The sequence below is a fragment of the Thamnophis sirtalis genome, unplaced genomic scaffold, assembly GCF_051295495.1.
Source record: "Thamnophis sirtalis isolate CommonGarterSnake01/CBP01778 unplaced genomic scaffold, rThaSir2_p1.2 scaffold_13, whole genome shotgun sequence".
In the NCBI taxonomy this organism is placed as follows: domain Eukaryota; kingdom Metazoa; phylum Chordata; class Lepidosauria; order Squamata; family Natricidae; genus Thamnophis; species Thamnophis sirtalis.
The window spans coordinates 2,342,089-2,354,349 of record NW_028261393.1 but is presented as its reverse complement, the minus strand read 5'-3'; the positions used below and the strand labels follow the sequence as shown (position 1 = coordinate 2,354,349).

At 53.8% G+C, this 12,261-nt stretch overlaps 1 protein-coding gene across 3 annotated transcripts; it reads right to left on the bottom strand.

The window, feature by feature from the left end:
• Positions 1-1,152: 1,152 nt before the first annotated feature.
• LOC106544990 (ADP-ribosylation factor 6-like) lies at positions 1,153-12,037 on the bottom strand. Of its 3 annotated transcripts, none has more exons than XM_087727277.1 (2): positions 11,611-12,037; positions 1,153-3,107 (listed from the first exon to the last, which is right to left on the bottom strand). In XM_087727277.1, the coding sequence occupies exon 2, from the start codon at positions 3,068-3,070 to the stop codon at positions 2,543-2,545; it is 528 nt and encodes a 175-aa protein (XP_087583403.1). In that variant the 5' UTR covers positions 3,071-3,107; positions 11,611-12,037; the 3' UTR covers positions 1,153-2,542. The 3 variants fall into 3 exon arrangements, with proteins under 3 accessions (XP_087583403.1, XP_087583402.1, XP_087583404.1); XM_087727276.1 differs by lacking the exon at positions 11,611-12,037 and adding an exon at positions 10,229-10,399; XM_087727278.1 differs by lacking the exon at positions 11,611-12,037 and adding an exon at positions 9,436-9,581.
• Between the last annotated feature and the right edge of the window lie 224 nt (positions 12,038-12,261).

Genomic DNA, 12,261 nt, shown 5'->3' with positions numbered 1-12,261 from the left:
CAGGGAGACGGCTGGAAAGAACATTTTACGCTGGCTCAGCGCAACTGGGAATCTCACCCCGGACACTCCTCCAGCAGCTGCTGAGTCACAGCTGATCCAGATCACACCCAGCGTGCAAGACAGAAAGTGCAATCTGATTTCCCAACCCCGTTCCCCCCCCTCGCCCCGACTTCCGGATTAGCCCAACTACGGCTCTCTAACACAGGGTCTCCAACCTCAGCCACTTTTTAAGACGTGTGGACTCCCAGAATTTCCCCTGCTCTAGCAGAAGGGAAAATAAATTCTCTCCCACTTTGCTCATTCCAGATTTTCACTCCCCACCACCACCACCCCGGCTTCCAAGCAGGTCCGAATAATTCAAATTTCAAGGATCCGGATGAGAATCGTGCATCTTACCATTCCCAGGACCGATGGGAGGACGGGAGGGGGGGGGGGAACAGAGAAGATCTGAATGAAATGGAGGGGTGGCATGAAAAAGAGAAGTCGCAAGCCTCCAAGATGTGCTTGAAAATTGGAGGAGGGGGTGGGAAACTTGAGTCTCTCCGGGTCGCAGCCCACTTGCAAAGCTCCCCAATTCCTCGGTGGGCTCATTTGGGGGGGGGGGGTCCATGAAGCCCTCGTTTTAAAACAGAGCATTGTTGGGGTTTTTTTTTAAGGGAAAGAGGAATTAAAAACCGCTTCAGGAGAGGAGATTCAGCCAGATAGGCTTAGCCCTTCAAATGGGCCACTGCTTATCATCCAGAAAATAGGATTTAAAAGAGCAAGCAAGCAGGAGGAATTGGGTGGGTGGGGTTTTAGCAACTGGAAAGAGCTGAAATCAGGGGGGGGGGGGAGAGGGACTTATATCCCCCCCCCCTTAGAGCCTCCTGACAAAAACCTCTTTGGTCCATGCCAGTGTTTCTCAGCCGTGGCCCCTTTTAAAACGGGCAGACTTCAACTCCCAGGATTCCCAGAACCTCCCGGAATTCTGGGAGTTGAAGTCCAACCCATCTTAAAGGGCCCAACCACTGATCTGTGCTGAAGGCCACACAATCTAAGGCAGTGTTTCTCAACCTTGGCCACTTGAAGATGTCCGGACTTCAACTCCCAGAATTCCCCAGCCAGCGAAATGCTGGCTGGGGGAATTCTGGGAGTTGAAGTCCGGACATCTTCAAGTGGCCAAGGTTGAGAAACACTGATCTAAGGTGCTGGGAATGGGATCTATGCGCCCCCTCCCTCCACTCCACAATGGATCATCTCAGTACAATTATTTATTTTATTTTATTTTATTTTTAAAAAGAGAGGATTTATACCCACTGCTTGGAACTGAACCATTAAAGCACATTTTGTTCTCAAGAAATGACGTCCCGCACGCACCTGGGTGCGGGTGCGTGAACAAGACGCAGCCCCCAACATGCCCCCGCGGGCAAAGAGAGGTATATTCCCAAGGATGGGCCTTTGTTCCAATTCACCCGGTTGAGCCCCCCATCGTGCTGCCAAGCTCTGGAAAGAGGGTGGCATCCTAAGGACCGAAGACGGCCATCGCAGGAGGACTGGGAGAAGCGTTCTCTCCGATATGGGAGCAGAGTCTGCATTCGCGAAAGAGCCGCTCAAGGAATGTGACAGGCCACCCCTCCGTTGTGGTCCCACTGGAGTTGCGAACGCCCCACCTTTACGGGAGGGGAGGGACAGATCTCCAAAAAAATCCGTAGGCAGGAATCTGGGGACGAGACAGTCGCCAATAGAGCATGGCGGCTTCCACTCCACTCCCTCCTCCCGGCAGCGGGCAAAACGGGTTCGGTCGGGCGCTAGGCATGCCTGCCCTTGTCTTCCCCCAAGCAGGTGGAACAGGTCAGGAAGGAGGCCAGGCGAGACAAGGCAAGAGGGCAGGGCGTTCCCACTGGAAGAGGCAACCCGAGGAAGCCAACCGTCTCACCGAGGCTTCCCCTCCCCGCCAAAAGCCAAACGCAGCACCTCCTGAAGCTCTCGGCGGGTCTAATCTGCCAGCCTGGTGTGCCCCAGCGGGAGGACGGCCCTCCGAGAGGCCGCAGCGGAGCAAACTCAAGTTCCTGAGAAGTGCCAAGCTTCCCCGCCTTTAAAAGGTGGGCGGGGAGCGGGGGGGAACACGGCCACCCCCCGAGTGAACACAAGAGCTCCGGGAAATTGGTCTCAGCCAACGCTCTTCACGAAGGGTCTTCCCTTTGGCTTGGATTCGACTCATTCGGAAGACACCTGAGTTCGGAGGGCTGGGGGGGGGGGAACGTTCCAAAGGGGTGCAGGTAGGTAGCGATGGATCAATGGGGTGGGGGGCAAAGGACCCCCCCTCCCCTCCACTGTTCCATCCACAGAAATTGAGGGAGGGAGGGAGAGAGAGAGAGAGAGAAGCAACCAGATCTTCTAAGGCCTCCACCTTGGAATGGTGAGGGCCTCTGCCAGGAGTTGGGGGGGAAGAGTTGAAGAGATGGAGGGGAACAGCCGGAATAGAAGGAAGGTCTGAAGAACTCGTCGGTTAGGGAGGAGGTTTGCGCGCGCCTGTTCTCGAGTTAGCTCTCCGGCTCCAGAATTACGACTTGTAGTTAGACGTCAGCCACATTAAGCCTTCATAGAGTCCTTCTCCCGACGTCGCGCACGACGGCTGGACGTACCAATTCCTGTCCCTAATGCGCGTGAGCCCGAGTTTCTCCTGGATCTCGTGAGGTTTCATGGCGTCCGGGAGGTCCTGCTTGTTGGCGAAGACCAGGATGATGGCGTCCCGCATCTCGCGGTCGTTGATGATACGGTGAAGCTCCTGCCGGCCTTCGTCGATCCGATCCCGGTCGGCGCAGTCCACCACAAAGATCAACCCTTGAGTACCGGTGTAGTAGTGTCTCCAGAGGGGACGGATCTTGTCCTGACCCCCCACGTCCCAGACGTTGAACTTGACGTTCTTGTAAGTCACCGTCTCCACGTTGAAGCCCACGGTGGGGATGGTGGTGACGGGCTGGCCCAGCTTCAGCTTGTAGAGGATGGTGGTCTTGCCGGCGGCATCCAGGCCCAGCATCAAAATCCGCATCTCCTTGTTACCAAAGATCTTGGATAGCATCTTCCCCATGGCGGCAGGCAAGGAGAACTACACAGTCCATACAAGGCTGGAGGGGAAGGGGAGGAAGAGGAGAGAGAGAGAGAGAGAAAGATGATGTAAACACCTGTTGTAAAGGCAGCAGAAGCACACCAAATTTACAATTTCTCCTGGCCGTGTTGCTAAGGCCTTGATGTTCTCCAGGGTCCTCCTTAGCCAAGGTAGAACCGTTAGCCAGTGGAACAACTTGCCACCAGATGTTGCGGGTGCGCCAATGCGGGAGGATTTTAAGAAATTGGACAGCCATTTGTCTGAAATGGTCTAGGGCAGTGGTCTCCAACCTTGGCCACTTCAAGGGATGTGGACTTCAACTCCCAGAATTCCTCAGCCAAGCTTGGCCACTTTAAGACTTTGTGGACTTCAACTCCCAGAATTCCTCTGCCAAACTTGGCCACTTTAAGACTTTGTGGACTTCAACTCCCAGAATCCCTCAGCCAACCTTGGCCACTTTAAGACTTTGTGGACTTCAACTCCCAGAATTCCTCAGCCAAGCTTGGCCACTTTAAGAGTTGTGGACTTCAACTCCCAGAATTCCTCAGCCAAGCTTGGCCACTTTAAGACTCCTGGACTTCAACTCCCAGAATTCCTCAGCCAAGCTTGGCCACTTTAAGAGTTGTGGACTTCAACTCCCAGAATCCCTCAGCCAAGCTTGGCCACTTTAAGACTCCTGGACTTCAACTCCCAGAATTCCTCAGCCACTTTAAGACTTTGTGGACTTCAACTCCCAGAATCCCTCAGCCAAGCTTGGCCACTTTAAGAGTTGTGGACTTCAACTCCCAGAATTCCTCAGCCAAGCTTGGCCACTTTAAGACTCCTGGACTTCAACTCCCAGAATTCCTCAGCCAAGCTTGGCCACTTTAAGACTCCTGGACTTCAACTCCCAGAATTCCTCAGCCAAGCTTGGCCACTTTAAGAGTGGTGGACTTCAACTCCCAGAATCCCTCAGCCAATCTTGGCCACTTTAAGAGTGGTGGACTTCAACTCCCAGAATTCCTCAGCCAATCTTGGCCACTTTAAGAGTGGTGGACTTCAACTCCCAGAATTCCTCAGCCAAGCTTGGCCATTTTAAGAGTTGTGGACTTCAACTCCCAGAATTCCTCAGCCAAGCTTGGCCACTTTAAGAGTGGTGGACTTCAACTCCCAGAATTCCTCAGCCAAGCTTGGCCACTTTAAGAGTGGTGGACTTCAACTCCCAGAATTCCTCAGCCAGCAAAGCTGGCTGAGGAAATCTGGGAGTTGAAGTCCACCACTCTTAAAGTGGCCAAGCTTGGAGACCCCCTTAGTAGGGTTTCCTGCTTGAGCAGGGGGTTGGGCTAGAAGATCTCTAAGGTCCCTCCCAACTCTGTTAACAAAATCCTCTCCCCCCAAATCTCCCCGCCTCTTACCTGGTCACTTCCCTGTCCTCACCTGCGCAGAGCCACACAGCAGGTGGGAGTTCCCAGGTAAAACTGAGCAAGGCCTGGTTGAGCAGAATATTTCTTTAATTTTTTTCCCAGGCAAGAAGGGAGGAGTTCCCTTCCTGTGGACTGGAAAAGTTGGTTCTTCCTGCCAACCCTCCTTCGGCCAGATAATTTAAGAAGAGGTTGGACCACCGTTGGTCGGAAGTGGCAGCTCTGCTTGAGCAGGGGGTTGGACTAGAAGTCCTTTAAAGGTCCCTTCCAACTCTCTTGTTATTCTGCCAATGATGCTAAAGGGAAGGCAGCATAGCAGGAATGAATGAATGAATGAATGAATGAATGAATGAATGAATGCCCATAACATTCAGAGAGATGCCAAGGCTCCATACAGCTGGCATGGCTTATTATATTATATTATATTATATATTATATATTATATATTATATATTATATATTATATATTATATATTATATATTATATATTATATATTATATATTATATATTATATATTATATATTATATATTATATAATATTATATTATATATATTATGATCAGATTCTTTTTATACTCGTGGCTCCACAATTCGGAACTCATCCACTCCCAAACTCAAAAGAGAAGGGATTGGAGGATTTAAACCAACTTCATTTTACTTCTAAAATGAATACAGGTAGCCCTCAACTCATGGCCTCAATGAACCCCCAAATTTCCGTCGCTAAGCAAGACATTGGGGTTTGCCCCATTTTACAACCTTTCTCGCCCCTGCCGTTAAGCGAATCGCCGCCGTTGTTCAGCTAGTAAGACCGGTTGGGAAGGCCACCGGGGATTCCTCGTGGAGTGTGCTTGTTTAGAAGGTCACAAAAAGAGAATCACACAACCCCAGGACACAGCAATGGTCATAAATATGAACCAGCCAAGCTGGTTTTGATCGTCTGACCGCAGGGCTGCCGAAACAGTCGTTAAGGATGAAAAACAGCCATAAGTCACTTTTTCCAGTGGTGCCGCAACTTTGATCACTACACAAGTGGTCGTAAGTTGAGGACTAGCTGTATTTCCCACTCTTCATCCCTCAAACGATCAGCCAGCAAAGCACGACCACAATAAATACATACCCTCCTCCAGGGTCCGAAAAAAGAAACAAAGCTAGTCCTCAACTTACAACAGTTCAATTAACGACCGTTTCAAAGTTACGACACCGAAAAATAGTGACGCTGGGACTGTTTTTCACACTTACAACCGTCGCATTATCCCCATAGCCGGGTGATCAATATTCATGCCCTTGGCGACTGACTCGTTCTTACGACGCCTGCAGTGTCCCGGAGTCACGTGATCTCTTTTTTGCGACCTTCTGACGAGTGAGATCTAATACGGGGAACCGCATTCGCTTAACGACGGTGTTAGCAGGTAGTCCTTGACTTATAACGGTTCACGGTCTGTATCCCCCTCCCTTGGTTGAGTTGTGAGCTGCCCTGAGTCCCCTTCGGAGGGGAAAAGGGCGGCATATAAATAAAATAAACATATATAAATAAAATAAGCATTCATTCACTTAGTGACCGAAGTTAAAAGACCATTGAAAAAGGGGACCTATGACCGTTTCAATTTTATCTCCTTTGATTTATATTTATATTGAAATTATTGCATTTTCTTCCGGTTGGATTTTAAATGGTTCTGATAGGATTTTTGGTTCTGGGCTTGTGACGGGAACCCACGGGCCGGTCCATAAACCAAACTACAGTGTTTCTCAACCTTGGCGACTTTAAGTCCCGTGGATTTCAACTCCCAGAATCCCCCAGCCAGCACAGCTGGCTGGGGGAATTCTGGGAGTTGAAGTCCACGGGACTTAAAGTCGCCAAGGTTGAGAAACAGACTTAAGAAACGTGGCGGGGGAAAAAATGCGCTTGCTTCACAGATGTCTCGCTTAGCGACGTAAACCCTGGGCTCCATTGCGGTCGTTAAGTCAAGGACTGCCTATTCCCTCCGGCTTTTAAAAAGGAAGGTGGAGATTTCCTTCCGCAGGCAGGAAAAGGAACAGCCCATCCCGCCTCTCTGAGGTTTTTCAACCCCCTTTTCCCCAAAAGTCCGCAAACCAGTTTTTTCCCAGGGACGGAAAAACTTGGCGACACCTGAGTATTTGCATTGCAATTAGTCATGTTCCGCAATTAGTTCTCCTCCTGTGAGTCAAAGGGCGGGACGCGGAATTTGGAAAGGCAGAATTATCTCCCGCTCTCCCGGCACAAACCTTGCAAAGTTACTTTTGCAGGGAAGTCCTCCACTTACGACCGGCGCGGAGCCCAGAATGTACCTTTGCGAAGCGAGGCATTGGTTAAGTGAGTTTTGTCCCCCGTTTTACGGCTTTCCTGGACATGGCCGTTAAGTGAATCCCTGCAGTTGATTAGCTAGTAACCCCGGTCGCTGAGTGAATCTGGCTCCCTTTCCCCCGGGGACGAGATCGTTAACGGGGGAAATCACGCGATCTTGGGACACAGCGAACGGTCGTAAAGAGGAGTCAGCGGCCAGGATTTTTAAGTTAGTAAACCGGGTTGTGGAGCGGGTCTGGTTTCCCCAGTGACTTGGCCCGACAGGTTGGTCGCAAAAGGGGATCACAGGACGCTGCAACGGTCGTTAAGTATGAACCCGTTGGCCCAGCGCCTGAATTTTGATCACGGGGGACGCCCCAAGGATCGTACGCGTGAAAAAACAGGCGGTGTCCCCTTTCCCCCCCAGCGCCGTTGCAACTTTGCGCGGCCGCTAAACGGGCCGTCGTAAGTCGAGGACTACCTGTACACTCCTCCCTGGCGCCCACATTTTTCTCCTTCTTTCGCCCGTCCCAACCAAGTTCACCGGCCTCCCATTCTCAAGTGCGCAGAGAGAGTTACACAGGCAGGAAGTTACGTGCAGGGGACACACGGACGGGGACACGCACACACGCACACGCACACACCAAGGTCACATTCTTAGAAGCAAAAGACAAACCACAATAACAGCCCAGCTCCCTTTCAGAGTCTGCAGTGTTAGTCACCTTGCAAAGAGGTTGGAGAAAGGGGGGGGGGAGGGGAAGACCAGCCTTGTTCTACAGGTGAGCCAAAAAAAATAAAATAAAAACCTGCCTCTTCATCCTACTAGATCTCAGCGAGGATGGCCTTCCTACTAACCGTGAGCCCTACTCGGCGGGACGGTTGGACCGGCACTCCTTTGGAAGTTCTCCCAAGACGTCTTGGCTAAACCTGCCCCCCCCCCTTTCCTGTTTTTCAGCCCCAGGTAGAAGAACCACCAATGAGACTCAATGACCTTCTTGGCTCACCTGTCGGCTAAGGCCCAAATCCATAGGGCAGTGTTTCTCAACCTTGGCCACTTGAAGATGTCCGGACTTCAACTCCCAGAATTCCCCAGCCAGCATTCGCTGGCTGGGGAATTCTGGGAGTTGAAGTCCGGACATCTTCAAGTGGCCAAGGTTGAGAAACACTGTCCTAACCACTGCTGGGGAATTCTGGGAGTTGAAGTCCGGACATCTTCAAGTGGCCAAGGTTGAGAAACACTGTCCTAACCACTGCTGGGGAATTCTGGGAGTTGAAGTCCAGACATCTTCAAGTCCCCAAGGTTGAGAAACACTGTCCTAACCACTGCTGGGGAATTCTGGAGTTGAAGTCCAGACATCTTCAAGTCCCCAAGGTTGAGAAACACTTGCCATAGGGAGAGCAAAGAGGTGAAAGGAGATTCCCAGCCCCTCATTTCCACCTGGAAGCTCATTTCAGCCGGGTTCCCCCCCTTTCATTTCAATGTATGCGTTGGTGAAGTTGCCACCATCCTTCCGACACCCTCATTTTCCCATGGGGAGTGTCCCACCTCCCCCCCCACACCTCCTCCTCCTCCTCACCCACCCAGTTTCACAGGTTCCAAAACTCCCCAAGTCACCCTCCTTTCTCTTCATCAGACCTCCCCCCCCCAAATTGCTATCTTAGCCCCCAGGTTTAAAAGACTGAAAAGAGGGAGGGAGGGAAAAGAAGGAAAGGAATAAAGAAGGAAGGAAGGAAGGAAGGAAGGAAGGAAGGAAGAACAGACAATGGAGGGAGTGAAAAGAAGTGAATAGGGAGGGAAGGAAGGAGGGAGGGAGGGAAGGAACAAGGAAAGGGAAAAGGACCTCCCCCCTCCCCAATTGCTATCTCAGCCCCCAGGTTTAAAAGACTGAAAAGAGGGAGGGAGGGAAAAGAAGGAAAGGAATAAAGAAGGAAGGAAGGAAGGAAGGAAGGAAGGAAGGAAGGAAGGACAGACAACAGAGGGAGGGAGGGAGTGAAAAGAAGTGAATAGGGAGGGAAGGAAGGAGGGAGGGAGGGAAGGAACAAGGAAAGGGAAAAGGACCTTCCCCCCCTCCCCAATTGCTATCTCAGCCCCCAGGTTTAAAAGACTGAAAAGAGGGAGGGAGGGAAAAGAAGGAAAGGAATAAAGAAGGAAGGAAGGAAGGAAGGAAGGAAGGAAGGAAGGAAGGACAGACAACAGAGGGAGGGAGGGAGGGAGTGAAAAGAAGTGAATAGGGAGGGAAGGAAGGAGGGAGGGAGGGAAGGAACAAGGAAAGGGAAAAGGAAGGAAAAGGGACAGGGAGGGAGGAGAGGAAGGAGGAAGAAGAGGACTGAAGGGAAAAGGAGAAGAGGAAGGAGGGAAAGAGAAGAAGGGGAGAAAGAACGGGAAGGAGGAAAAGAAGGGAGGGAATGCTATCTAAATGGAGGCCCAGCTGGGCAAAGTCTCTTTCATCACACATTCTCTCTCTCTCTCTCTCTCTCTCTCTCTCTCTCTCTCTCTCTCTCTCTCACACACACACACACACACACACACACACACACACACACACAGTCTTTCTTCACCTTTCTGAAGCTGGGGAGGAAGAAAAGAGAAGAGAAACAAAAAAAAATCAGAGCACCCGACCATTTTCAAGAGGAAACACCCAACTTTTAAAAAGCCTTGCCAACTTTCTCCACCTTCCCCAAATAGCAGCCTTCCGTCCAGGTAGTCTCAACACCTGCCCAGGTTTCCCCTCCTTCTTCTTGGGCAGCCTGGCAGGGAGGAAGTAGGTGGGCTCCCAGGGGAGGCCTGCAAACTTTTTCCTAGTTTTAGGGGGGGGGGAAACTCCCTTCAAACCACCCTCCCCCGGCTTTTGGCTGGCCCAGCTCCAGGCTGAAGGAGAGAGCTGGACAGACTTTTCAAATGGGGGGGGGGAGAGACCAAAGGGCGTTCTGACTGCCCCCCCCCAAGGAAATCTCAGTCCTGGGCTTTTAAAAGGGCCACTGCCAGCCTGTCCTTGAGCCAGAGGGAAATGACCCTGGACAGGAGCCCTGATTTATGCCCCCCCCCCCCCGCAAAAGAAAGGCCCAGAGAGGCTTTGGAGGAAGTTTCTTAACTGCACTTCCAAAGGGGGGGGGAGGGAAAAATAGTTTGCTCCAGAAATTTGCTCGAGATTTTTGCAACACACAACCCGAGAAAAAACTCCCCCACCCCTCCAGACAGCCCCGAAACGAACTTCGCCCCCCCCCAAAAAAGAATAGGGGGAAGGAAAAAACAAGCAAAAAGAAGAAGAAACTGCAACATTGTTTCCAAGAAAGGAAAGGAAGTCCTGGGAGAGGAAGTTCGGGGCTCCTCCGCCCCACAGACCGCAAATCTTCCCCCCCCCCACGCCCAGCTCCCCTCCCCTCCCCTCCCCGACACACACACACACACACTTTCCACGCGCGGGACAAGGACGCACCGCGCTTCCGGATCCGAACACGTGTCTGCCGCTTCAGCCCTCGCCCGCCTGCCTGCCTGCCTGCCAGCGCCGACCGGAACGGCAGTTTTAATTCAAATCCGAGATCCCACCCAAGCCTCCACTCGGGAAGGCGGTGCCCGGAGTGGGTGGGTGGGTGGGGTGGGGGGTAGATCTTCCCCTCCCCAAGTTTGCCCACCCCCGGAGAGGCTGCGGACGCGTCTTCTCACCCGAGGGGCGGAGCGTGGGACCCGCTTTGCCATCTCGCTCCCCCCCCCGTCCTGCCTTTGACCTCCAACTTTTTCCAAGAGGCTTCACACGCTCCCCCCCCGCCCTGCTTTTGGGAGATGGGGGGGGAGGATCCCCGCAGAGGCGCCCTCTCAGTTGAACTCGGGATGGGGAGGGGTCTGCAAGGAGAAAAGTGGTGGGCTGGCTCTCCCCCTCTCCCTTCCCCTCCCTCTCTCCTTTTTCTCTCCCCCTTCCCTCTCTCCCCAACTGTCCCCCCACCCCTCTCTCCCCTCCCTCCCCTCTCATCCTCCTCTCTCTCTTCCCTTCCTCTCTTCCCCCTCCTCTGCCCCCTTCCCTCCTTCTGACCCCATCCCTCTCTCCTTTTCTTTCCCCTTCCCTCTCTCTCCAACTGCTCCCACCCTCCCTCTCCCCCTTATCCTCCTCTCTCTCTCCTTTTTCTCTCCCCTTCCCTCTCTCTCCAACTGTCCCCACACCCCTCTCTCCCCTCCCTCCCTCTCATCCTCCTCTCTCTCTTCCCCCTCCTCTGCCCCCTTCCCTCCTTCTGCCCCCATCCCTCTCTCCTTTTCTTTCCCCTTCCCTCTCTCCCCAACTGCCCCCCACCCTCCCTCTCCCCCTTATCCTCCTCTCTCTCTCCTTTTTCTCTCCCCTTCCCTCTCTCTCCAACTGTCCCCCCACCCCTCTCTCCCCTCCCTCCCTCTCATCCTCCTCTCTCTCTTCCCTTCCTCTCGTCCCCCTCCTCTGCCCCCTTCCCTCCTTCTGCCCCCACCCCTCTCTCCTTTTCTTTCCCCTTCCCTCTCTCCCCAACTGCCCCCCACCCTCCCTCTCCCCCTTATCCTCCTCTCTCTCTCCCCCCCCCTTCCTGTACATTGCCGGCCGCGCCCCGCCAACCAGGCTGCGTTCGCACGACCCGGCTGACACGCGTCTTGCCTTCAGAGCAGAAACCTGTAAGGTTTCAAGGGCGGCGCCCCCCGGGCGGACGAAAAGAGGTGGTGTGGTGGTGGGGGGAGATCAAGCAAAAGGACCCATGGTGTAGAGAAGCAAGGGGGGGCACGCCTTAAAAGGACCCCTCTCTCTTCCCAGGGTCCCCCCCCAAGCAGGCAAAGACACTCAGCACGCCCCCAGGACCCCCCACTCACCTGGGAGGAAAGGAGGAGGCGGGGGCGCCCCCCGACGGAGGAGCCGAGGGCGGGGGTCCCAAGCCGGCTGACTTTCTGCCGGGGAGATCAAAGGCGCCTTTGGAACGTTGGGAAACTTTCCGCGGCGGCGTCACAAAGGGAAGCGGCCCTCAACGTTCCACGCGGAACCCCCCGCTGGGCGCCGCCGCCGCCGCCGCCGCTGCTGCCCCTTCCGCCGGCTGCCAAGTCATCCGCGGCTTCCCCTCCGCCGCTCGCTCGCCCGCTCGCCCTTCCCAACCCGGTCCCGGGGAGCTCCGGCGCAGCCCGCCGCCGCTTAGCACCACTTCCCAGGCGGGTGGAGGCTGCGAACTCGTCCCTGGGCGCGTGGGATCGGCGGGCGCTGGCAGCTCGTGGGTCCCGGAATAGGAAAGGGCGCGGACGCAGCAAGGGAGCCTCCCCCCCCCCCGCCTCATTCAACGGCTGGCGTCAGCGCGCATGCTCGCCTCCTCTTAAAGGGCTAGCGCCTTGAAGGAGGAGGAGGATGGAAGGGGAGGGGTGGGAGGAGGTACCCTTCTTCTCCCCTCCCTCCCTCCCTTCCTTCCTTCCTTCCTTCCTTCACTTTTATACCATGCCTGAATCACCTATTCCCTTCCTTCCTTCCTTCCTTCCTTC